The sequence below is a fragment of the Coregonus lavaretus genome (assembly GCF_964263955.1).
Source record: "Coregonus lavaretus genome assembly, chromosome: 29".
NCBI lineage: Eukaryota > Metazoa > Chordata > Actinopteri > Salmoniformes > Salmonidae > Coregonus > Coregonus lavaretus.
Window position 1 is genome coordinate 22,531,202 of NC_140016.1, and position 27,524 is coordinate 22,558,725.

Here is a 27,524-nt window from a genome sequence, read left to right on the forward strand (position 1 = left end):
CCCCCCAAAAAAAAATAAAAATAAAAAAAATAAAAACTCACTCTGACCAATCAGAGCCCTCATGTACAACCAAAACAGTAGGTGGCGGCATGCACCTCTGGCATTTGTTTGCGGAGAAGAAGAAGAAGAAGAAGAAGAAGAAGAAGTAGTAGTAGTAGTAGTAGTAGTAGTAGTAGAGTAGAGTAGAGCAGAGCACTCCTCAGTGTGTACAGTTATTTTATTTTAATGTTTTGTCAAGACAAGCAAGTTGAAAAGGGCCTTTGCCTTAATCAATAAATGTTTTTGTAGATGAAGACCTAGACTTTAACTTTGAATAGCGACCTGAATGGAAACTTCATAGTGGAAGGAATGAGACTGGCTTCTTGCAAAGATAGAACATGTACCTGTGGCGCTTCTCTATCGCCATCATTCTTGGGCTTGTATGGTATTTATTTGACTGCGGACAAGTAGCGGCTCAAATTGTTTTATGTTTACTATTTTGGCCATCAACCCCACATTTTTTCATAAAGCCCGGACGGGAAAGTGGCACTCAGACAGACGATGTGGCTGAAGAAGAATTATTCCAGGTAATTTAAAAATTCTATGCATTTGTTATGACTGACTATTCAATTGCACTAAGGTGTTACTTTTTCGTTGCACGAGAGATCATCATTGCTACAATGTATCGCTCATAATGAGATTCAACGTAACAGGACGTGAGCCGTGCATGTTACTTTTGTTTACAAAATGACAGAAACAATGTAACCAGTTTATGATTCATGTCAGTGATGTCAATGATCACTCATTAATACCACCGAACGTTTTAGTATTTCAACTGATTGGCTGTATGCAATGTATTAAAAGTCGTTAGCCCATGAAACATTATGGTTGTAGTGGTTGTGGGGTCAAATGAAACGTATCAAATTATGATGAAAAGTTATTGACATGGACCTCCTCATGTCCTATATATAGCTGGTGGCAAATTGCCCATATTATTTCAAGTGGAGGGGAAAATAAGGTGATACTTGAATATACATGGGTGATGAAAGAGGGCTATGACAACACCTGCAAAATAATGGCGTCCCCTTAGCCCAATAATCATTGTACCATCTAAATCGCTGTGAAATATATTTTCAATAACACCACCTGTTTGAAGCTGGTGGGAGGTTTTCGTCCACCAGCTTCAAACAGCTGTAAAAACTATATTGCAATTTAGATGGTACAATGATTCCCTACACCAGGGCTGTCCAACCCTGTTCCTGGAGAGCTACCCTCCTATAGGTTTTCACTCCAACCCCAGTTTTAACCAACCTGATTCAGCTTTTGAACCAGCTAATTTTTTGAATCAGGTGTGCTAGGTGAGGGTTGGAGTGAAAACCTACAGGATGGTAGCTCTCGAGGAACAGGGTTCGAGAGCCCTGCCCTACACTATGAGTGAACAGTGTAGAATTTTTGCAACCAGGAAATGACAGCTATGTTCACTAGATAACACAGCCACAAAGTCAGAACATTTTGACAACAGATGCCGCTCCAGAGAATATTAATAAAAGTCACCTTATCCGAGAGAGATTTACATGGTTATCAAAATGTCACACACGAAACACAGACCTTATTTTAAGTGTTTGAAAAATGAATGGTAGAAAAACGATTTCCCTGTTTGACCGCTAGGTTTTATGGGTATTATGACACCACCACTGTGGGGCTTTATTAGCGCCCAATATATTATGGACATTGTCTGAAATTACAATGCAAAAATAAAAATAATCTTATGTGTAGCACCTTTAAACTACACTAAGTGAAGTGGATTGACACCTGGTAACAGAATTGCAGAAACTGAATTTCATCATGGGTCCCTGAAATGTACTACACAGAAATGCATAATTATGGATGTGAAAGTCGTTCTCTTCATGATGATGTATCCTAAATAGGTACACAAAGGTAGAATATGCAATATCCTTCTTTGCGTATTTGGGTATTATTCTACAGACTGGCTATTATTTTAAAGATGCACTATGCAGAAATCTCTCCGCCATTGCCTGGTTGCTAAAATTCTAATAGTTCGCTTAATTTCAGTTTATGTGACAAAACAAGCAAGTATAGTGTAGAGAATCATTGTACACTCTGAACTGCTGTGAAATATATTTTCCATAACCAAAAATATAGTATTTTCAGCTGTTTGAAGCTGGTGTAGAAAAACGAAAGTAAAAGACTCAAAAACAGAACTTAAGAACGGGAAGCATAGAAATAGTGCACAGATGTACCGCATCTTAAACTTGCTTTCAATGAGAATGACAGATCTATAACAAACACTTCAATGTGAATTTGGTAAGGTTGCCCAAAAAGTTACATATTGCAGCTTTAATGAGCTCCGCCACCAAACAAGAACACATGTTGTTGGTCTGGACTGGGCCAAATCTGAACCTATCATAAACGTCTACGTTTCATAACTTTGGACATCAAAGTACATCACAGTAAAGCTCAGTAGGGTACAGTATTGTACAGTAAAGTAGAGTATAGTACATTGTAGTGTACTCCACTCTAGTGTGCTCTACCATACACTGTACTATACTGCCCAAACTTGGGAAACATAGATGTCTATGATTGGTTCAGATTTACCGGACCAAATCTGAACCAATCATGGACGTCTATGTTTGAGCCAAATGAATGCTGGTCCAGACGTCTGTGGATATTGAAATCAAGGCCAGGGCAGACTGACCAAATTTCAACTACTTGTCAACGTCCATGGACGTCCGGTGTTGACTACTACGATTTCCCATTGTAGCCAATTCAATTGCAGAAATACCATTACAGATATTTGGGAAATTCTGTTACCGATTTTGTAACAGAATTTGGAGTTTTAATCATTTAATAATTCATAAACAAAGTTGATATTAGTAAAAACACTATAACTAATTGATAGGTCTCCCTTATTACTTCTGTGAACTTTCATTATCCTCCCTCATGACGGAGAGAAATTAGAAAATATCTTAAAGATATGTGGGTGTTTGGTAACGGAATTTCAAGGCACAAGGCAATGTCTCTTAAACATACAGAAGGCAGAAAAAAATCTACTAAACTAAATAGGTGTTTATTTTAATTGGCAGGGGTCTTTACTTAAACATTATAGTGTTTTGATCACAGGAGGTTGGTGGCACCTTAATTGGGGAGGACGGGCTTGTGGTAATGACTGGAGCGGAATAGGTGGGATGGTATCAAATACATAAAACCCATGGTTTCCATGTGTTTGATGCCATTCCATTTGCTCCGTTCCTGCCATTATTATGAGCCGGCCTCCCCTCAGCAGCCTCCTCTGGTTTTTATGTATTTCTAATACCTTTAAAGTTTTTTTCTGGTCAATGTTTTCTAAGACCCTTTTTTATAAGTTTGACAAGAAGTCAAAGCCTTTGGTTATTCCTAATTTTTAGGATGGAAAATTGTTGGAACATTTATATATGCCTTAATTTCTCAAAAATATAGACTCTTAGCATTAATTTGACACCCAACTTAACATGTTAGTGCTCATGGGTCCTTTTACATTGAAAATGAACTTATGCCATCTTTCTACTTAATCTACATGATAAGGAATGAATGATGTCAAAACACTATAATCACCTCTTTACTGTGCCCTGAACTCTACTGTGCTCTACTGTACTGTACTCTTTACTGTACTGAACTCTACTGTGCTCTACTGTACTGTACTCTTTACTATACTGAACTCTACTGTGCTCTACTGTACTGTACTCTTTACTGTACTGAACTCTACTGTGCTCTACTGTACTGTACTCTTTACTATACTGAACTCTACTGTGCTCTACTGTACTGTACTCTTTACTGTACTGAACTCTACTGTGCTCTACTGTACTGTACTCTTTACTGTACTGAACTCTACTGTGCTCTACTGTACTGTACTCTTTACTGTACTGAACTCTACTGTGCTCTACTGTACTGTACTCTTTACTGTACTGAACTCTACTGTACTGTACTCTTTACTGTACTGAACTCTACTGTGCTCTACTGTACTGTACTCTTTACTGTACTGAACTCTACTGTACTGTACTCTTTACTGTACTGTGCTCTACTGTGCTCTACTGTACTGTACTCTTTACTGTACTGAACTCTACTGTACTGTACTCTTTACTGTACTGAACTCTACTGTACTCTACTGTACTGTACTCTTTACTGTACTGAACTCTACTGTACTCTACTGTACTGTACTCTTTACTGTACTGAACTCTACTGTACTGTACTCTTTACTGTACTGAACTCTACTGTACTGTACTCTTTACTGTACTGAACTCTACTGTGCTCTACTGTACTGTACTCTTTACTGTACTGAACTCTACTGTACTGTACTCTTTACTGTACTGTGCTCTACTGTGCTCTACTGTACTGTACTCTTTACTGTACTGAACTCTACTGTACTGTACTCTTTACTGTACTGAACTCTACTGTGCTCTACTGTACTGTACTCTTTACTGTACTGAACTCTACTGTACTGTACTCTTTACTGTACTGTGCTCTACTGTGCTCTACTGTACTGTACTCTTTACTGTACTGAACTCTACTGTACTGTACTCTTTACTGTACTGAACTCTACTGTACTCTACTGTACTGTACTCTTTACTGTACTGAACTCTACTGTACTCTACTGTACTGTACTCTTTACTGTACTGAACTCTACTGTACTGTACTCTTTACTGTACTGAACTCTACTGTGCTCTACTGTACTGTACTCTTTACTGTACTGAACTCTACTGTACTGTACTCTTTACTGTACTGAACTCTACTGTGCTCTACTGTACTGTACTCTTTACTGTACTGTGCTCTACTGTACTGTACTCTTTACTGTACTGAACTCTACTGTGCTCTACTGTACTGTACTCTTTACTGTACTGTGCTCTACTGTACTGTACTCTTTACTGTACTGAACTCTACTGAACTCTACTGTAACGTATCTGAATTGTCTTACAGGAAACCACCGAACATTTCGGTTGTGATGTAACTGATACAACAAGCACTAAAGCTGAAACATCACAGGAGACACAGTTTCCCAGTGTGAAGAGGTCTCTTCAGCAAGGTGTGCAATTTTGCTCTGCATGATCTGAGATCCTGACAGAATTTTCCATTATAACTTATAATTTTTTGTAAATCATTCTGTGAGACTTTCTGCCAGAGTAAGAGATTTGTAAAGTGGCGTCTATTGTTAAGATCAAGGATGAATAACGAAAACATTTTGTACCAACATTCTGCCTTTTGCCTTAGTGTACTTGGTCAGCCAAATGTAGTTATTCTGTATTCTGTGACACAGTTGAATAGGATAGCAAATGCAGCTGCAGACATCTCATGTTACATGATCTGGGGCTTGGGTGACAGATGTTGGGGCAATAGACACAAAAATAACAATCTTTCAATGTGCTATGTTGTGGATTATGGTAAGTGGGTGTTGTTTTACCACGCTGTGCTTGGAAATGGAACGAGTTGGTTTGCATATTTTGTATAAGGCATGTTCAGACCGGTTTGGACTGTTTTCTGTCAGGAAGTGTTTTTGATAATCCTGCTAAAATGAATTTCACAGCTCACTTCAACCTGCACTTTTGACAACAACAAAAAAAAGTAGCCTTTCACTTAGAATATTCAGGGCTCTTGTACAGTGCATTCGGAAAGTATTCAGACCATTCACTTTTTCTACATTTTGTTACGTTACAGCCTTATTCTAAATTGGATTCAATTGTTTTTTCCCCCTCATCAATCTACACACAATACCCAATAATGACAAAGCAAAACCAGGTTTTAGAAATTTTTGCAAATGTATTAAAAATAAAAAATGGAAATATTACATTTACATATGTATTCAGAAACTTTACTCAGTACTTTGTTGAAGCACCTTTGGCAGCGATAACAGCCCCGAGTGCTTCACCGTAGGGATGGTATTGGCCAGGTGATGAGTGGTGCCTGGTTTCCTCCAGACGTGACGCTTGCCATTCAGGCCAAAGAGTTCAATCTTGGTTTCATCAGACCAGAGAATCTTGTTTCTCATGGTCTGATAGTCCTTTAGGTAACTTTTGGCAAACTCCAAGCGGGCTGTCATGTGCCTTTCACTGAGGAGTGGCTTCCGTCTGGCCACTCTACCATAAAGGCCTGATTGGTGGAGTGCTGCAGAGATGGTTGTCCTTCTGGAAGGTTCTCCCATCTCCACAGAGGAACTCTGGAGCTCTGTCAGAGTGACCATCGGGTTGTTGATCACCTCCCTGACCAAGGACCTTCTCCCCCGATTGCTCAGTTTGGCCTGGCATCAAGCTCTAGGAAGAGTCTTGGTGGTTCCAAAATTATTCTATTAAATAATGATGGAGGCCATTGTGTTCTTGGGGACCGTCAATGCTGCAGACATTTTTTGGTACCCTTCCCCAGATCTGTGCCTCGACACAATCCTGTCTCGGAGCTCTACGGACAATTCCTTCACCTCATGCCTTGGTTTTTGCTCTGACATGCACTGTCAACTCTGGGACCTTATATAGACAGGTGTGTGCCGTTCGAAATCATGTCCAATCAATTGTATTTACCACAGGTGGACTCCAATTTGTAGAAACATCTCAAGGATGATCAATGGATACAGGATGCACCTGTGCTCAATTTCGAGTCTCATAGCAAAGGCTCTGAATACTTATGCAAATAAGGTATTTCTGTTTTTTATTTGTAATACATTTGCAAAAATGTCTAAAAACCTGTTTAGGCTTCATCATTATGGGGTATTGTGGGTAGATTGAGGGAATTATTTATTCTTTAATCCATTTTAAAATAAGGCTGTAATGTAACAAAATGTTGAAAAAGTATTGGGGTTCGAATACCTACCAAATGTAAATGTAAATGTACCTATTTTTCTTTGTCCTCGTCAGCTATTTTGCCTTTGTGTTGATTTTGAGTGTTCGTTTCCCCCAGTGTTTGAGTGTGCCTACGACCAGCTAGTCCTCCCCTGGTACTGCGTCCCTAAGCCCCGTGACAGTCAGCTCCTGCACCAGGTACTGTCGAGGGAGTTTGACAAAGTCATCGATCTAGTCATCAGCAGAGGCAAAGACTTTGATGTCTGTGCTGCAAGTGTGGGCTGCATTCGCATCCTGACCCAGCACCTCCATAATGCCAAACAGTCTGATAGGTAATACAGCTCTCCTGAAGTCACTAGTAGAATATCAATAGAAGCAATTGATTTTGTCATCACCCATATTGAGTTGCCGTTCTACAGCTATATTGCTTGCCTATTCTGTTGAAGTGGTTTATGTATATTTTATTGTTTTGGATAAATCATTAACATCCTCAGTTCTGAATTTCAAACTTTTATTGGGTGTAATGTCGTTTTTTTATATGGATTTCATGTGACCTAGGGTACTATGCAAGCTGTCACATGATGGAAGAATGGCCTGTATTAAGTATTGAGGTGATAGAATTTCACCAATCTAGATATTATTGCTCTCTTTGTCATTATTCCAAATAGACAATTTTTATTCATTTTGTCTCTGTCTGTTTTGCTCTCTCTCTTTCTCAGAAAACCATTGTTCTGCTCTAGAGGAGAGGAGGTTGAAGTTCTCAGAGTGTTCTCTGAAGCACTGGTGCGAAACCTTTTTCCTCAGTCCCTATGGGGACTGGCAGTCAGCCACTGTGCCTTAAATGAGATAGTTGCCTTAAAAGGTAAGCCCCACAATATAGGCCTATCAGTGCCTCATGTATTCTCTCAGCACATTGCTGAACTTTTGAAAATGAGAACAAATAAGCACGAAACCATTATAATTCTTATCATTCTATCAAGATGAGTAAAGGATAGAGATTGGAAATACTGCACGTGCTGTAACTAAAATAAGGTCTCTCCTTAGAGGAACGCTAACACAGTGTGTTATTGAAACCTGCAGATAAAGTAGAACAACACATTTCACTGCACCTATCCGGTCAGTGTCTTTCAGTGGCTCTGATCACAGGAGCCAGTGAAACGGGTTGAACGATTACATTTATGGCTTAGTAATGGTAAGGGATTTTACTGTTGTAGATAAAACATTCACTTCTGTTTTCTGCACCTGTAACCTTTATTGAGTCTCAATAATGTTCAGTGAAACTTGACCGTTAACACCATCTTTCTTTGCCTGGGAGACGTGGATAATGGTGGATACTGGAAGTGGCCATTAGTATAAAAGCGAAACAAGTGGAAAGGGTCTCTGTAATGGTCTGTTATTCTGAGACAAAGTGTGTCAGCTTTTTACCTATGTATACTGAACAAAAATATAAACGCAACATGCAACAATTTCAAAGATTTTACTGTGTTACGGTTCATATAGGGAAATCAGTCAATTGAAATAAATAAATTAGGCCCTATTCTATGGATTCCACATGACTGTGAATACAGATATGCATCTGTTGGTCACAGATACCTTGAACAATATGTAGGGTAGTGGATCAGAAACCCCCATTTGCCTCATGCGGTGTGACACATACCCTTCACATAGTTGATCAGGCTGTTGATTGTGACCTGTGGAAGGTTGTTCTACTTTTCAATGGCTGTGCAAAGTTGCTTGATATTGGTGGGAACTGGAACACGCTGTCGTACACGTAGATCCAGAGCAACCCAAACATTCTCAATGGGTGACATGTCTGGTGAGTATGCAGGCTATGAAAGAACTGGGACATTTTCAGCTTCCAGGAATTTTGTACAGATCCTTGCGACATGGGGCTGTGCATTATCATGCTGAAACATGAGGTAATCGCGGCGGATGAATGGCACGACAATGGGCCTCAGGATCTTGTCACAGCATCTCTGTGCATTTAAATTGCCATCGATAAAATGCAATTGTGTTCATTGTCCGTAGCTTATGCCTGCCATACAGTGAGGGAAAAAAGTATTTGATCCCCTGCTGATTTTGTACGTTTGCCCACTGACAAAGAAATGATCAGTCTATAATTTTAATGGTAGGTTTATTTGAACAGTGAGAGACAGAATAACAACAAAAAAATCCAGAAAAACGCATGTCAAAAATGTTATAAATTGATTGGCATTTTAATAACGGAAATAAGTATTTGACCCCCTCTCAATCAGAAAGATTTCTGGCTCCCAGGTGTCTTTTATACAGGTAACAAGCTTAGATTAGGAGCACACTCTTAAAGGGAGTGCTCCTAATCTCATCTTGTTACCTGTATAAAAGACACCTGTCCACAGAAGCAATCAATCAATCAGATTCCAAACTCTCCACCATGGCCAAGACCAAAGAGCTCTTCAAGGATGTCAGGGACAAGATTGTAGACCTACACAAGGCTGGAATGGGCTACAAGACCATCGCCAAGCAGCTTGGTGAGAAGGTGACAACAGTTGGTGCGATTATTCGCAAATGGAAGAATCACAAAATAACTGTCAATCTCCCTCGGCCTGGGGCTCCATACAAGATCTCACCTCGTGGAGTTGCAATGATCATGAGAACGGTGAGGAATCAGCCCAGAACTACAAGGGAGGATCTTGTCAATGATCTCAAGGAAGCTGGGACCATAGTCACCACGAAAACAATTGGTAACACATTACGCCGTGAAGGACTGAAATCCTGCAGCGCCCACAAGGTCCCCCTGCTTAAGAAAGCACATATACAGGCCCGTCTGAAGTTTGCCAATAAACATCTGAATGATTCAGAGGAGAACTGGGTGAATGTGTTGTGGTCAGATGAGACCAAAATTGAGCTCTTTGGCATCAACTCAACTCGCTGTGTTTGGAGGAGGAGGAATGATGCCTATGACCCCAAGAACACCATCCCCACCGTCAAACATGGAGGTGGAAACATTATGCTTTGGGGGTGTTTTTCTGCTAAGGGGACAGGACAACTTCACCGCATCAAAGGGACGATGGACGGGGCCATGAACCGTCAAATCTTGGGTGAGAACCTTCCCTTAGCCAGGGCATTGCAAATGGGTCGTGGATGGGTATTCCAGCATGACAATGACCCAAAACACACGGCCAAGGCAACAAAGGAGTGGCTCAAGAAGAAGCACATTAAAGTCCTGGAGTGGCCTAGCCAGTCTCCAGACCTTAATCCCATAGAAAATCTGTGGAGGGAGCTGAAGGTTCGAGTTGCCAAACGTCAGGCTCGAAAACTTAATGACTTGGAGAAGATCTGCAAAGAGGAGTGGGACAAAATCCCTCCTGAGATGTGTGCAAACCTGGTGGCCAACTACAAGAAACGTCTGACCTCTGTGATTGCCAACAACGGTTTTGCCACCAAGTACTAAGTCATGTTTTGCAGAGGGGTCAAATACTTATTTCCCTCATTAAAATGCAAATCAATTTATAACATTTTGACATGCGTTTTTCTGGATTTTTTTTGTTTGTTATTCTGTCTCTCACTGTTCAAATAAACCTACCATTAAAATGATAGACTGATCATGTCTTTGTCAGTGGGCAAACATACAAAATCAGCAGGGGATCAAATACTTTTTTCCCTCACTGTACCATAACCCCACGCCATCATTGGGCACACTTTTCACAACATTGACATCAGCAAACCGCTCGCCCACACGACACCATACAGGTGGTCTGTGGTTGTGAGGCCGGTTGGACGTACTGCCAAATTCTCTACAATGTTGGAGGTGGCCTATGGTAGATAGATTAACATTAAATTATCTGGCAACAGCTCTGGTGGACATTCCTGCAGTCAGTATGCCAATTGCACGTTGCACGCTCCCTCAACTTGAGACATCTGTGGCATTGTGTTGTGTGACAAAATGGAACATTTTAGAGTGGGCTTTTATTGACCCCAGCACAAGGTGCACCTGTGTAATGATCATGCTGTTTTAATCAGCTTCTTGATATGCCACACCTGTCAGGTGGATGGATTATCTTGGCAAAGGAGAAATGCTCACTAACAGAGATGTAAACAAATTTGTGCACAATATATTTTATTTCAGCTCATGAAACATAGGGCCGTTTATATTTTTTAACATGGTTTTATCACCCTACCATGTGGTTTTACTCTGTAGTCCGTATCCCATCACATTGACTTTGTCATCCATACCCTCAGTACTGGACCTGCTGGTGCGGTGGCTCTCAGACCCTGACAACCTCAACCAGCTGGTGGTGAGTCAGCTGGATGGAGTGACCCCCGAGAGCTCTGTGGAAGAGTTGTGTGAGTCCTGTTCTGACAGGACCTCTCCAGCCACCCTGGAGAGCCAGGCCAATGGAGCGTGAGTAGACTTTTTCCTACCAGGCTGCCTCTCTTTTCTTTAGTAAACACACTTCAGTGCTGTTAGGGTGCAGAGAACACAGAAATAAATTGTGCTTTGGTTTTGTTTGGTGGCCATTTTAGAACGCAGGAAGAAACAGAGGATGCTCAAACTAGTGACAGCAAGTGCAAAAAGAAAGGTGAGGGTGTGTAATTTTGAAACAATCACTAGGCTAATGAACTTGAAAATGTTGAGTTTGTTTGACAAAAACAAAATTAACTGGACCAAAACGAAGTAAATTTTCTTTGTGTGCAGTTAATTCTGTTTGTTCTATGATTATTTTTTTCATGTTTGTTTTGTTTCCCCTGTGCCTTAAAGTTATCTCGGTTTGCAGTCAACTTGTGACATAGAAAAGGCCATGAAAAATGTTGACATTTAGCTAACCGGATATGTGTGTTTTTTTCCAGCCAACAAAGTGAAGGAAGGCTGGTCTAAATTCCTTGACAAGATGAGATTGAAGAAAGCTAAAAGGGAGGTTAAGAAAAGGGAGCAGGCGCTGGTTATCAGGGCCATGACTATCCGGGGTCCACCATCAAACGGAAATGAAGGGGCTAGCCGGGAGGGCTCCATCCATAGCCAGCAGGACTCTGACATTGTATGGACACTGCACCAGAAAGAGCAGCTCTGCAGTCATCACTGCACTATTCACTCTGCTCGACTCTTTTTTTTTAAATAGCAATTCTATTGATTTCAGTCAGTACATGTTTTGCCATCTATCCAATAGAAGATTATTTCATATTATTATAGCCTTATTTCTGAATGCCCTCTATCCACCCCAAACATTGCTCTATTTATAGTCTGAAAACGTTAAGTATCAAACTGAGGATGAAATATAACACGGCTGACATTTTATTTTGTCATTGGTTTGGTTCACCAGGAGGACAGTGATCTGGAGAGCTACTTGAACAGTGTACAAGAGGATATGATGGAATTCAAGTTGTCGTATGAGATGTGGCGGCTTGGCCACTGGGCTGTCAGCGTCCCTCGTGTGAGTCACTAATCACACACAAGTCACTGTGGAATGCTTTGAATGCAACTACTGTTAGTTGCTGAGCTGTGTGAAAACATGTCCTCGGTCGTTTTGTTACCTGTTAATGTTTGAGCCAGTAAGATGTTACTGTCTGTAGGTGGAGAGGGAAAACGAGGAACTGTGTTTTACAGTTCACCTGGAGGAGAGGGACAACCCTGAGAACCTTCACTGGAATGTGAGGAAGACCCAAACAGACATCATCCACTTCTGCAACCTATGGCAGGTTAGGGAAGGATGAAGAGGGAGATTGTATTGTTGCAATTGTGTTCCACAAGGTACCATTTTACTATGTAACCTCATGGCCATTGAAATTAGGTAAAGCCGCTATGCTGTTTGGTATTGAATTTTGAGAAATGGGACCAATGCATCAAGTTGTACATATTCATAGAAGAAGTGTAACTTCCACAGCCACAGGAAGTAGGGGTGCTGAGGGTGCTGCAGCACCCCCTGATAAATCACAATTTAAAAAATAATGTAATAAAAATATGAATATGCACTAGGCCTTTATTACTCCTGTATTACCGCACCTCCCCCATCGACAAAAAGTTTAGCACCGACACCCCAAAACATCTTCCCACGGCCATGGTAACTTCCTTATTTTGTTGTGTCTCAAGATGACAAAACCACAGCACTGTTGTCAAAACAGACTGCTGCAGAAGTTTTGAATGGAGCAGATACTGTACTGTTTAATTGATCTCTGACATCTTATGGATGTCGCACAATTAGATACGACCAATGCTAATAGTCTGAGTGTATAGTCTCTTTTGACACTAGTCTCTCTTTTGCGTCCTCAATATGGGTCCAGATTTACATTTGAGTCATTTAGCAGACACTCTTATCCACATATCATACACTTATGTCACATCATCATTCTTAAATATATTTTATTATCATTTTTCCCTTGTTTGGATTGTTTTTTTAGGACTCTAATTTACCCTCCCTATCCGTGTTAGAGGAGAGCACTGAGATTAACATCGATGAGGATTTTAAAGAAGCCAGAACATCCCTCAAGCTCTTCTTACAGGTACACTGGCACACTTCATGCACAAGCAGAAATGCACACAGATAGGTGATTCGATATGATATAAATAAATGTCCTCTCCAGGAGCTGGTGTCGGATGCTCTGATGGGCCACACTCAGCCAGTATTTCAGTTCCTGTGTCCTCTGGACAAGCTGCTGAGTGAAGAGGAGCATGTGGGGGAAGTGTGGGGCCTCTTCAGTGGCCTGGCCTACTTCCTGACTCCGGGCCAAGAGGAAGATGAGGTAGGCATTTTAATAACCTCCCGAGTGGCGCAGTGGACTAAGGCACTGCATCGCAGTGCTAGCTGTGCCACTAGAGATCCTGGTTCGCGTCGTCCAGCGTCGTCCAGGGTAGGGGAGGGAATGGCAGGCAGGGGTGTAGCTCAGTTGGTAGAGCATGGCGTTTGCAACGCCAGGGTTGTGGGTTCGATTCCCCCAGTATGAAAAAAGTAAAAATGATGTATGCACTCACTAACTGTAAGTCCCTCTGGATAAGAGCGTCTGCTAAATGACTAAAATGTAAATGTAAATGTTGAGCAAGGCCTGTATTGTGTCAGTGTCACCACAAATGGCAAATGATGCCCTCTGCTGGTGGATTAAGAAACCAAGGCAGTTGTGAATCTCCAGCAGTCAGTCAGTATTTTTGCACCAGGTATTTCCATGACTTTCAAAGACATTTGGAAGTAAGTATTTTGACTTTTTTTATTTTATTTGAAAAACAAAATACCGGGCCTCCCGAGTGACGCAGCGTTCTAAGGCACTGCATCGCAGTGCTAGAGGCGTCACTACAGACCCGGGTTCGATCCCAGGCTCTGTCGCAGCCGGCCGTGACCGGGAGACCAATTTGGTGGCGCACAATTGGCCCAGCATCGTCCGGGTTAGGGGAAGGTTTGGCCGGCCAGGATGTCCTTGTCCCATCGTGCTCTAGCGACTCCTTGTAGCGGCCGGGCGCATGCAAGCTGACTTCGGTCGCCAGCTGTACGGTGTTTCCTCAGACACATTGGTGCGGCTGGCTTCCGGGTTAAGCGAGCAGTGTGTCAAGAAGCAGTGTGTTTCGGAGGATGCATGGCTCTCGACCTTCGCCTCTCCCGAGTCCGTACGGGAGTTGCAGCGATGGGACAAGACTAACTACTAATTGGGGAGAAAAAGGGGTAAAAAGTTGAAAAATACAAGAAAAACAAAATACCCTGTGTATTTTCAAATACTAAATAAACACTCTTAATGCATTTGAACCCAGGTCTGTTTGTTATTTTAAATAATGTATTTTAAATATTTTCTAATAGTAGGCTTTTTATGGGAAATTATTAGAAAATACCTTGAACAGAAGTAGTAGCTAGTTGATTTGGGCCACATTATTTAAACATACTCAAATAGACCAAAAACAGTCATTTAAATAATAAATAATCAAATATACATGTATGTGAACCCAGGTCTGCAATGCACATTGCATTTTTCAGGACAAGCATAACAGCCTTGGAAGAGGGACCAAACCAGATGATTCCACCCCAACGGAGGCTGCAGACCCAACTGCAATTGAGAACCTGGATGGCGATACAAGGGATAGCCCGGTCCGGGGCCCTTCTGTCATCATCTCCCAATGTGATGAGGATTCTCCTTCAGAACCCAGTTCCATTGAGTGCTGCAGAGATGACGAGACCGAACCAGTAGAGAAATCTTACGTTTTGGTTAATGCAGATAAAACCGAGGACAAAACCAAGGAATCAGAGAACACCATAACTTCTCAACTAAAGATGGTAATCAAAGGGCTATCTAGATCTAAATCAGAGGAGTGTCTGGCCCAAACGAAATCAGACACCCCTGAAGACCTGACTGACTCTTTCTGTAGACTGCGACATTCCAGTCATAATGGAGGCTCGCAATTTGACCTCACTGACAGTCCATCGCATCTTCTCGGTGGAAAGTCAAATAAAAGTGAGAAACTCACTTTCAAAATGTCAGGAGGGATCCACAGGAGTAAAGGAAATGACATGGGGAGTCAGTCAAAATTAGAAGACTCACCGTGTTTGAAAAAGGACCAATCCAGCTGGGAGCAAATGGAAGCAACCAAAGCCATTTTTGATTTGTTGAAAGCAATATCTGGTTAGTTCTAACTTCCTAATTTGTTTGAAATTGTATACTGAACAAAAATATAAATGCAACATGTAAAGTGTTGGTCCCATGTTTTATGAGCTGAAATAAATGATCCCAGAAATGTTCCATACGCACAAAAGTTATCTCAAATCTTGTGCACAAATTTGTTTACATCCCTGTCAGTGACTATTTCTCCTTTGCCAAGATAATCCATCCATGTGGCATATCAAGGAGCTGATTAAACAGCATGATCATTACACAGGTGCACCTTGTGCTGGGGACAATAAAAGGCCACTTTATTATGTGCAGTTTTGACACACAACACAATGCCACAGATGTCTCAAGTTGAGGGAGCATGCAATTGGTATACTGACTGCAGGAAAGTCCACCAGAGCTGTTGCCAGAGAATTGAATGTTCATTTCACTACCATAAGCCACCTCCAACGTTGTTTTAGAGAATTTGGCAGACCACGTGTAATCACGCCAGCCCAGGACCTCCACATCTGGCAGCTGTTGGAACTGTAGGTTTGCACAACCGAAGAATTTCTGCACAAACTGTCAGAAACCATCTCAGGGAAGCTCATCTGCGTGATCGTCGTCCTCACCAGGGTCTTGACTTGACTGCAGTTTGGCGTCGTAACCGACTTCAGGGGGCAAATGTTCACCTTCGATGGCCACTGGCAAGCTGGAGAAGTGTGCTCTTCACAGATGAATCCCAGTTTCAACTGTACCGTGCAAATGGCAGACAACATGTATGACGTCGTGTGGGCGAGCGGTTTGCTGATGTCAATGTTGTGAACAGTGCGCCCCATGGTGGCGGTGGGGTTATGGTATGGGCAGGCATTTGCTACGGACAATGAACACAATGAGCATTTTATCGATGACAATTTGAATGCACAGAGATACCGTGACGAGATCCTGAGGCCCATTTTCGTGCCATTCATCCACCGCCATCAACTAATGTTTCAGCAAGATAATGCATGGCCCCATGATGCAAGGATCTGTACACAATTCCCAGTTCTTCCATGGCCTGCATACTCACCAGACATGTCACCCATTGAGTGTGTTTGGGATGCTCTGGACCGACGTGTACGTGTTCCAGTTCCCGCTAATATCAAGCAACATCGCACAGCCATTGAAGAGGAGTGGGACAACATTCCACAGGCCACAATCAACAGCCTGATCAACTCTATGTGAAGGAGATGTGTTGTGCTGCATGAGGCAAATGGTGGTCACACCAGATACTGACTGGTTTTTTGAAGGCATCTGTGACCAACAGATGCATATCTGTATTCCCAGTCATGTGAAATCGATAGATTAGGGCCTAATTAATTTATTTCAACTGATTGATTTCCTTATATGAACTGTAACTCAGTAAAATGGGCCCCGTGTAGCTCAGTTGGTAGAGCATGGCGCTTGCAACGCCAGGGTTGTGGCTTCGATTCCCACGGGGGGCCAGTATGAAGAACAAAAAAAGAAAAAAATGCAATGTATGCAAAACAATGTATGCACACTAACTGTAAGTCGCTCTGGACAAGAGCATCTGCTAAATGACTAAAATGTAAAATGTAAATGTAAAATCTTTTAAATTGGTGCATGTTGCGTTTATATTTTTGTTCAGTGTAATTGTAGATATTTATTTTAATTAAAGAGTCACCTTTGAGGATGGTTATGAATATTAATTACATTTAATAGTGTGTAATAATCAGTGCCCTACTTTGCCCTCCAGGCAATTCCATCCTCCTGAACATATTTGATGCGATTCTGAAACCCGTCATGCCGATATTGAAAAAGTAAGAGCTGTGAAATATTATTTAATTTTCAACTGCAGTCCTGGTTCGTCATACTGACAGAATAATAGGATGATCTACATTTGTCCTTTTGAGAATCCCAGCATGACGTTTTATAATATTCTCTAGGAAAGTGAACAGCTTCTTGAATAAGATGAACCCAACGGAAGCCCAGATTGCCTCCTATATCGACAACCTGCGTGAGAAACAGTGGCCCAAGGGCTTGCCGGAGGTGACTTGCCCCATACCCCATCGCAGCAGTGAGGAGAAGAATGAGACCAAAGACAGAGCTCACCACCTCATCAATGCCAGATGTACATGATATACACAGTGTTTTTCTATCGAAATGTTTTGAATTCTGCTTTTCATGCTTGGACAGAAATTTGAGAAGTGTGTCACAGTTCACTAACATCATGTTCTCATTTTAGATTCAAACTATTTAATCTTGAAGAAGACAGATATGGAGACAGCGTTTAAGCTCTTCCAGGACTATGAAGAAAACAAGAAGCTGGTATATGTGCGTATCTAGCCTCTTGAGTTTCTGTGGAGAGCACTGGAAGAGAGAACTCTGGTGTCAAGATCCCAATGTCCTCTCATCAATGTTGCAGTGCTGTGTCTATATTTGATTTCTGTCAAATGTCCTAAAAATGTCTAGACTTTCTTGTACAGTTTTGTAGAGATGTTGATTCATCTTCTGCTTCTCTTTATTTTCAATAGATGCTGCTTTCATTCCTGTTGAGAGAGCTTCTGCCAGGTGAGGATGCCCTTAATGTGAGTGCCATAACCCTGCAGAAAGTGAACGTCAACTAACTCATTTTTACAGTGGCTTGCAAAAGTATTCACCTCCCCTTGGCATTTTTCCTATTTTGTTGCCTTACAACCTGGAATTAAAATGGATTTTTTTGGGGGGGTTGTATCATTTGATTTACACAACACTTTGAAGATGCAAAATATTTTTTTGTGTGAAACAAACAAAAAATAAGACAGAAAAACAGAACTTGAGCGTGCAAAACGTTTCACCCCCCCCCCCCCCCCCCCTTTTGCAGCAATTACAGATGCAAGTATCTTGGGGTATATCTCTATAAGCTTGGCACATCTAGCCACTGGGATTTTTGCCCATTCTTCAAGGCAAAACTGCTCCAGCTCCTTTAAGTAGAATGGGTTCCGCTGGTGTACAGCAATCTTTACCACAGTCGTACCACAGATTCTCAATTGGATTGAGGTCTGGGCTTTGACTAGGCCATTCCAAGACATTTAAATGTTTCCCCTTAAACCACTTGAGTGTTGCTTTAGCAGTATGCTTAGGGTCATTGTCCTGCTGGAAGGTGAACCTCCGTTCCAGTCTCAAATCTCTGGAAGACTGAAACAGGTTTCTCTCAAGAATTTCCCTGTCTTTTGCGCCATCCATCATTCCTTCAATTCTGCCCAGTTTCCCAGTTCCTGCCGATGGAAAAACATGGTGTTCTCGGGGTGATGAGAGGTGTTGGGTTTGCGCCAGACATAGCGTTTTCGTTGATTGCCAAAAAGCTCAATTTTTGTCTCATCTGACCAGAGTACCTTCTTCCATATGTTTGGGGAGTCTCCCACATGCCTTTTGACGAACACCAAACATGTTTGCTTATTTTTTTCTTTAAGCAATGGCTTTTTTCTGGCCACTCTTCCGTAAAGCCCAGCTCTGTGGAGTGTATAGCTTAAAGTGGACCTATGGACAGATACTCCAATCTCCACTGTGGAGCTTTGCAGCTCCTTCAGGGTTATCTTTGGTCTCTTTGTTGCCTCTCTGATTAATGCCCTCCTTGCCTGGTCCATGAGTTTTGGTGGGCGGCCCTCTCTTGGCAGGTTTGTTGTGGTGCCATATTCTTTCAATTTTTTAATAATGGATTTAATGGTGCTCCGTGGGATGTTCAAAGTTTTGGATATTTTTTTATAACCCAACCCTGATCTGTACTTCTCCACAACTTTGTCCCTGACCTGTTTGGAAAGGTCCTTGGTCTTCATGGTGCCGCTTGCTTGGTGGTGCCCCTTGCTTAGTGGTGTTGCAGACTCTGGGGCCTTTCAGAACAGGTTTGTATATATACTGAGATCATGTGACAGATCATGTGACACTTAGATTGCACACAGGTGGACTTTTTTTAACTAATTATGTGACTTCTGAAGGTAATCGGTTGCACCAGATCTTATTTAGGGGCTTCATAGCAAAGGGGGTGAATACATATGCAGGCACCACTTTTCCGTTATTTATTTTTGTTGAAGCAAGTTATTTTTTTCATTTCACTTCACCAATTTGGACTATTTTGTGTATGTCCATTACATGAAATCCAAATAAATATCAATTTAAATTACAGGTTGTAATGCAACAAAATAGGAAAAACGCCAAGGGGGATGAATACTTTTGCAAGGCACTGTAGATGTTCTCAGGTGAATCATGCTTTTAAATTAACTTTAGTTCAGTGCACTGTAGTTCTGATGTTTTAGAAAATGTTACTATTTTATTGGTTGTCAGGCCTTACAACAGTCCCATTTAGTCGCATTTAATCCATGTCTACACCTGATTGGAGTATTATAATAAAGAAGTGTTATGATGCATTTCCAGGAAAATGTATTTTACCTCATGAATTAAACATGCGGTGAATCATGCCTATTATTTAAAATGTATCATGTTGACTATGAAATAAGTTGATCTCGATTATGAATTTGGCAACATTGGCAAATTAACGTGTGGTTATTCAAGTTCAAATATCCTTTACCTGTGTAGAAAATATAAATATTTGCCATCGAGATGGTAACGATGTACTCCATTGTCAAAGTCCGAGGTACCATAAATGTATTTTTATTTCGATGGTTTGAATAAAACAATGTACTGGTAGGGACAAACAGAGCACTGTGAATAAAATGTTAAAGTTTTGTCCAAAAAGTTTATGATCACTGAGCACATTCAGAGTTGATGGGAGATGTATTAAATGATAAGAAGCATTTGACTGAAGTTGTTCATATTGTATGGTATTGGGTTTGGAGAATTGCCAGTAATTACACATGCCTTTATCTGTAATTTAGGCTTTACCATGACTTTTTTTTCTAAAAGAAAGCTTGTGAAGCAACTGAATGTGACAATTTGGTGTTGATGTGCCTTTTTAATAAAGCCATTTATATTTCTGGTATTACTGAGTTTTAACTGTCTTTCTCTATGTTGATCATTATTAAAGTTCACAGACCAAAAAAAAGGATAATTAAAGTGGCAGTATGTAACTTTTTGGGCGACCTGACCAAATTTACATAGAAATGTGAGCTATAGATTTATCGTTCTACTTGAAAGCAGAGCGATTACTGCATAGTGCAGCTTTAAGAGATCAAATTAGTTGTTAAGACTTTGTAGCTATGCCAAATGATGATACCCAAACCAAGAGAATACATGCTGGTGGGAGGAGCTATAGGGTAGACTCATTGTAATGGCTGGAATGGCATTCTGGGAACTGAGTCAAACGTGGTTTCCATATGTTTGATGTTTTTGATATCTTTCTATTGATTCCATTCCAGCAATTACAATGAGCCCATTCTCCTATAGCTCTTTTTTTTTAAATGAGAAGGTATATGAAAATACTTATGTCTTATATCTTCTTGATTTGATAGCACCTATTGTAGGCCTAAATCATGAAAAATGTAGAGCTCAATGATCTAGCTCTGCTCAAAGTATTATGTTTAGCGCTACTCTGCTCTGCTGAATGCTCTTGCCTGCAATGCTATTCTTCAGTTAGCCTCCAACACATTAGTTGGCAGCATTGTTGGTGGCGCTCTCACCAGTGAGTGTTTCTGGTTCATCCAAGATGGCTGCGCCCTGAGCGTTAGGTAAATTGTAAAGTGTGAAGGTGCTTCTGCTTTGAGCATTGAATAACGGACAGGTACGGTAAAAGGGACACTTTTTTTTTAAAAAACTTCAATTTAAGTGTCTGCTAGCTAGATTAGTTTGTCATCTCGTTTTATTGTGTATACTATTTACCTACCGTTAGCTAGCTAGCTAACGATAGCTCCTATTCTGCAATGTAGCTAGCACGAGCTGACACTAACTAGCAAAATGAGAATATTAGCTAAATGTGTGCGTCTTTGCGCTGATGCTCAAACCTGTATTGTATGCATATTTCTATGGTTGGTGTCGTGTGCAGGAATTAGCAGGACCACCGTGTTTCAGTTGCATTGACGAGTAGCTAAGTGCATTGTTTGTCAATAATCAAATAAAACACCAAACACACTTTACAGACATCAAGCCTTCTATCACCGTGACATCACTCGAACTCTCCAGTACAGTATCAGTACTGTACTAGTTATTTGTCTTTGAAGAACTGAAGGGAATACAAAATGGTATTTGCACCTGAACTAACCACCTCTCCCTCTCTCAGTAACTGTCCTTGTCTTCTTTCCTTCATTCTGCACTCATCTAATAACACTGAAAGCAATGGTGGATGCTAATTGGGAATTAGCTTTACACTGCTTCTCAGCTCATTCTCATCAGTGTATTTGAGGGGAAAGAGACGAGGGAGCCTGGGGTGTATTCATTAGTCGGATTCCATTGCAAAACGTTTGGTCTGTAACAAAACGTTTTGCACCAAAAACCGTTTACCATTTACTCTGAAGTAAACGGGTGTATTCATTACGTCTTGCAACGGAAACGTTTACCGTTTTAGGAACCAAATAGAAGCTCTCGTTTTCTTTGCTAAACGTTTTCCGTTTGGAGTAAACTGTTTCAATTGGAAAACATTTAGCAACATACCAAATATTTTGCAATGGAATCTGGCTAATGAATACACCCCTAAGGTGCACCCCTAGTTATAATATAAGGTCTGAACAGGACCCCATGGGCTTGTTCAGGTAATTGAAACATGCACCGGGCTGCAGATGTAAACTGGAGCAGCCCCTGATGCCTCATTTATAACCGTTGCGTAAATTTCGCACTAAACTATTGCGTGCACCATTTCTGAAAAGTCTGCGCATACCAAAATATTGAGATTTATAAACTTGGCGCACGCCATTCATACGCATGTTTCCCGTTATAAATCAGAACTGTTGTAAAACTGTGCGCGTGGGAACGAGCATTGAAACTCCACCTTTTATGGTGAAAATAATGCCCTTTATTTGCTGTATAATTTTGGAGCTATTGGCATTATGCCATGACATGCAAAATACGAATTGTTTAATATTTACATTGCCTTCAGAATGTATTCATACCCCATGACTTATTCCACATTTTGTTGTGGAACAGCCTAAATTCAAAATATATGTTTTATTTATTGTTATTTCACCCATGTACACACAATACCACATATTGACAGTGAAAACATGTTTATAGACATTTTTGCAAATGTTTTAAAATGAAATACAGATATCTCATTTACATAAGTATTCACAACCCTGAGTCAGTACTTTGTAGAAGCACATTTGGCAGCAATTACAGCTGTCTTTCAGGGTAAGTATCTGAGCTTTCCACACCTTTTCACCACATCTTTTCTAAATTCTTCAAGCTCTGTCAAATTGGTTGTTGATCATTGTTAGACTACCATTTTCAGGTCTTGCTAAAGATTCTAATGTAGATTTTAAGTCAAAACTGTAACTCGGCCACTCAGGGACATTCACTGTCTTCTTGGTAAGCAACTCCATTGTAGATTTGGCATTGTGTTTTAGGTTACTGTCTTGCTGAAACATTAATTAATTTCCCAGTGTCTGGTGGAAAGCAGACTGAAGCAGGTTTTCCTCTAGGATTTTGCCTGTACTTAGCTCCATTCCGTTTCTTTTTTTATTCTGAAAAACTACCCAGTCCTTAACGATTACAAGCATACCCATAACATGATGCAGCCACCACTATGCTTGAAAATATGGAGAGTGGCACTCAGTAATGTATTGGATTTGACCCAAACATAACACTTTGTATTCAGGACAAAAAGTGAATTGCTTTGTCACATTTTTTGCAGTATTACTTTAGTGCCTTGTTGCAAACAGGATGCATTTTTTGGATTTTTTAAAATTATGTACAGGCTTCCTTCTTTTCACTCTGTCAATTAGTATTGTGGAGTAACTACAATGTTGATCCATCCTCTTTTTTTCTCCTATCACAGCCATTTAAACTCTGTAACTGTTTTAGAGTCATCATTGGCCTCATGGTGAAATCCCTGAGCGGTTTCCTTCCTCTCTGGCAACTGAGTTATGAATGACGCCTGTGTCTTTGTAGTAACTGGGTGTATTGAAACACTATCTAAAGTGTAATAACTTCACCATGCTCAAAGGGTTATTCAATGTCTGCTTTTTATTTTATTTTTACCCATCTACCAATGGGTGAAATTCTTTGATAGGCATTGGAAAACCTCCCAGGTCTTTGTGGTTGAATCTGTTTTAAATTCACTGCTCGGCTGAGGGTCCTTACAGATAATTGTATGTGTGGGGTACAGAGATGAGAGTCATTCAAAAATCATGTTAAACACTTATTGCAAACAGTGAGTCCATGCAACTTATTATGTGACTTGTTAAGCAAATGTTTTCTCCTGAACTTATTTAGGCTTGCCATTACAAAGAGTTTGAAAACGTATTGACTCAAGACAGTTCGGCTTTGTATGGGGTATTGTGTGTAGGCCAGTGACAAAAAAATATCTAAATTTAATCCATTTTAAATTCTGTCTGTAACACAACAAAATGTGGAAAAAGTCAAGGGTTGTGAATACTTTCTGAAGGCACTGTAGTTTATCAATAGATTATTGGGTTTATATTCCGTGCCTTGGTATAGGGTCTTAGGAGCGCGACATCATAGATTAAATAGGCAATCACACAGCAATACTGTAGCCTAGCCATACTGTAAAATACTGTCCATAAACTACCAGTCTATTTACTGTGTTGGCAGATTTTTTTTATCTTTAGCAGTAATTTATGCTGTATCTGGATAAGGACTGTTTTCTCTTTCAGAAACGGACAATGTCAAATTGTCGTGGACCTGTTAGCAGAACGTTTTGAATTCAACAATGTTTTGCATCGACTATTCCCCCAACCTAAACATTATGGACTGCCCGCAAATTCTGAAACATTGTAGACGACTCCAAAAAATTGTATTACAGTACTTACAATAGCATACATAGGCCTACTTCAATGTATACTGAACAAAAATACAGTATAAAGCAACATGCAACAATTTCAAAGATTTTACAGAGTTACAGTTCATAGAAGGAAATCAGTCAATTGAAATAAATTCATTAGGCCCTAATCAATGGAGTTCACATGACTGGGCAGGGGCCCAGCCAATCCAATCAGAATGAGTTTTTCCCCACAAAAGGGCTTTATTACAGACAGAAATACTCCTCAGTCCCCAGCACAAGGTGCACCTTTGTAAAGATCATGCTGTTTAATCAGCTTCTTGATATGACACACCTGTCAGGTGGATGGAGTATCTTGGCAATGGAGAAATGCTCACTAACAGGAATCTAAACAAATGTGTACACACAATGTTACAGAAATAAGCTTTTTGTGCGTATGGAAAATGTCTGGGATCTTTTATTTCAGCTCATGAAACATGGGACCAACACTTTACATGTCGCTTTTATACACTACATGACCAAAAGTATGTTAACACCTGCTCATCGAACATCTCATTCCAAAATCATGGGCATTAATATGGAGTTGGTCCCCCAACACAATCAAAAAGATATAGCTGGGCACTTTTGGTGTTTCAAAGTAGAAGGTGCCAATGAGAAGCTGTTGTTCTATGTAGTGTAGCTGGGTTTGTTTTAAGGGCAATTTCAGCATTTGCAAAATCTAAACTTTAATGTCTCACAGAATGGTCAAACAAAATAGAAATGAAACTTTTGATATGTGTCTATAGTACCCCTTGGGGGAAGTGTACTGTTCCTTCAGAAAGTATTCACACCCCTTGACTTTTTCCACATTCTGTGTTACAAAGTGGGATTAAAATGGATTTAATTGTCTTTGTCAACGATCTACAAAAAATACTCTAATGTCAAGGTGGAAGAAAAATTCTAACATTTAAAAAAAAATGTATGAAAAATAACACTAATATACACATGACCAAAAGAGTGTGGACACCTGCTATCCAACATCTCATTTCAAAATCATGGGAATTAATATGGAGTTGGTCGCCCCTTTGCTGCTATAACAGCCTCCACTCTTCTGGGAAGGCTTTCCACTAGATGTTGGACCATTGCGGTGACTTGCTTCCATTCAGCCACAAGACCATTAGTGAGGTCGGGCACTGATGTTGGGCGATTAGGCCTGGCTCGCAGTCTGGGAAGGCTTTCCACTAGATGTTGGAACATTGCGGTGACTTGCTTCCATTCAGCCACAAGACCATTAGTGAGGTCGGGCACTGATGTTGGGCGATTAGGCCTGGCTCGCAGTCGGCGTTCCAATTCATCCCAAAGTTGTTCGATGGGGTTGAGGTCAGGGCTCTGTGCAGGCCAGTTAAATTCTTTACACCAATCTCGACAAACCATTTCTGTATGGACCTCGCTTTGTGCACAGGGGCATTGTAATGCAGAAACAGGAAAGGGCCTTCCCCAAACTGTTGCCACAAAGTTGGAAGCACAGAATCGTCTAGAATGTAATTGTATGCTGTAGCGTTAAGATTTCCCTTCACTGGAACTAAGGGGCCTAGCACGAACCATGAAAACAAGCCCCAGACCATTATTCCTCCTCCACCAAACCTTACAGTTGGCACTATGCATTCGGGAAGTTAGCGTTCTCCTGGCATCCGTCAAACCCAGATTTGTCCGTCGGACTGCCAGATGGTGAAGCGTGATTCATCACTCCAGAGAACGTGTTTCCACTGCTCCAGAGTCCAATGGTGGTGAGCTTTACACCACTCCAGCCAACGCTTGGCATTGCACATGGTGATCTTAGCTTGTGTGCGGCTGCTCGACCATGGAAACCAATTTCATAAAGCTCCTGACGAACAGTTCTTGTGTTGACGTTGCTTCCAGAGGCAGTTTGGAACTCGGTAGTGAGTGTTGCAACCGAGTACAGACGATTTAAACGCGCTGCACGCTTCAGCACTCGGCGGTCCCGTTCTGTGAGCTTGTGTGGCCTACCACTTCGCGGCTGAGCCGTTGTTGCTCTTAGATGTTTCCACTTCACAATAACAGCACTTACAGTTGACCGGGGCAGCTCTAGCAGGGCAGACGTTTGACAAACTGACTTGTTGGAAAGGTGGCATCCTATGATGTGCCATGTTGAAAGTCACTGAGCTCTTCAGTAAAGCCATTCTACTGCCACTGTTTGTCTATGGAGATTGCATGGCTGTGTGCTCGATTTTATACACCTGTCAGCAACGGGTGTGGCTGAAATAGCTGAATCCACTAATTTTGAAGGGGTGTCCACATACTTTTGTGTGTATATATATATATGTGTATGTGTGTGTGTGTGTATGTATATATATATATATAGTGTATTTTTGTTCAGTATAGATCAGCTGTTAAATTCGACTGTATACCGGTATTATAAACTGCACTGCCTATGATATTAAACTTAAAATACATATAGGCTAGGCCTATCTATTTACTAGGCTACTAGGTCCAATTAAATTAGAGATGCACATGGTAATTTGTTGTAGGCTATGGCACCTTCGGGAATATGAACCCATCACGGCCAGAAAAGGTGAGGAATATATTCTGAGATGCTTATTAAAATAAATAGGAAAAAGATTCCTATGCCCTTCTCACTAATGGTAAATGGCAGCGTTCTTGTTAATACTTTTTTGTTTTGTATGAATAAGGTTTATATCCCCCATTTGCACAAAATACTTCCTCTCCAGCTTGCAATACAATATTTCAACCACTAGCAGATGCAAGTATGCATGGTCTAAAGTTTGCGGTGAGGTGAGCACATTCTCATGTCAAGTTACATTTTTATAAATGCCAACTTTTGCGTGAACTGGCGCATGCACATTTTGGGGAATATTTGTACTTAAGCTTGGTTTATAAATGAGGCCCTAGGAAAAGATCAGAGGCCCGTCAGCCCAGATTCTAGCCAAAGTCTATTAGCAGCAGCTGCCTGACATGATCACTATTTTGAGATTTCAGCTTGATCAATATTAAGCTTGGGCTTGGTAGAGTGATCTATAGCCTTGTCTAGACATTGTCAGTTAGCATTTTGTGAGAATTTCTCCAAGACTTTACTTGAGTTCTTTGTCTGGCCTTCAGAATGCCTGACACTGACTTTACTGCAATAGATATTCAGCTACGGGGCTGCAGAGTTTTAAAGACTGAATGCTAATGTGTGAAAAATGCTAACCAAATAGTTATGTCTTCTAACTAGACATCTTAACAAAGTCATATCATAATAGTTTGCCTATCAAAGCCTTACAGCATATGTTAGGTGCGTTCTCATTTGTTTT

The 27,524-nt window shown here is 40.9% G+C and overlaps 2 protein-coding genes across 2 annotated transcripts in view; both read left to right on the forward strand.

Annotated features, from left to right (window-relative positions):
• The first annotated feature begins 118 nt into the window (after positions 1-118).
• LOC311104759 (uncharacterized protein) lies at positions 119-20,306 on the forward strand. Its single transcript, XM_084146657.1, has 16 exons — positions 119-566; positions 4,951-5,056; positions 6,916-7,129; positions 7,517-7,659; positions 11,016-11,178; positions 11,301-11,356; positions 11,625-11,812; positions 12,095-12,205; positions 12,345-12,470; positions 13,170-13,271; positions 13,353-13,511; positions 14,726-15,368; positions 17,089-17,152; positions 17,279-17,463; positions 17,578-17,666; positions 17,867-20,306. The coding sequence occupies exons 1-16, from the start codon at positions 378-380 to the stop codon at positions 17,957-17,959; spliced, it is 2,631 nt and encodes an 876-aa protein (XP_084002783.1). The 5' UTR covers positions 119-377; the 3' UTR covers positions 17,960-20,306.
• A 642-nt stretch (positions 20,307-20,948) lies between these two features.
• The window catches only part of LOC311104804 (large ribosomal subunit protein uL11m-like), a 59,944-nt gene continuing 53,368 nt past the window's right edge, over positions 20,949-27,524 (forward strand). The window contains exon 1 of the mRNA XM_084146728.1: positions 20,949-21,045. The gene's annotated coding sequence lies outside the window, so the exon portion shown is untranslated. The remainder of the gene's footprint in view (positions 21,046-27,524) is intronic.

Bases quoted from the DNA above. Each gene is read 5' to 3' on its own strand.
- LOC311104759 (XM_084146657.1), top strand. From the start codon at position 378: ATGTACCTGTGGCGCTTCTCTATCGCCATCATTCTTGGGCTTGTATGG. The intron at 7,130-7,516 runs GTAATACAGCTC...TCTCTTTCTCAG, and splicing joins AATGCCAAACAGTCTGATAG to AAAACCATTGTTCTGCTCTA. The intron at 17,153-17,278 runs GTAAGAGCTGTG...AATATTCTCTAG, and splicing joins GTCATGCCGATATTGAAAAA to GAAAGTGAACAGCTTCTTGA.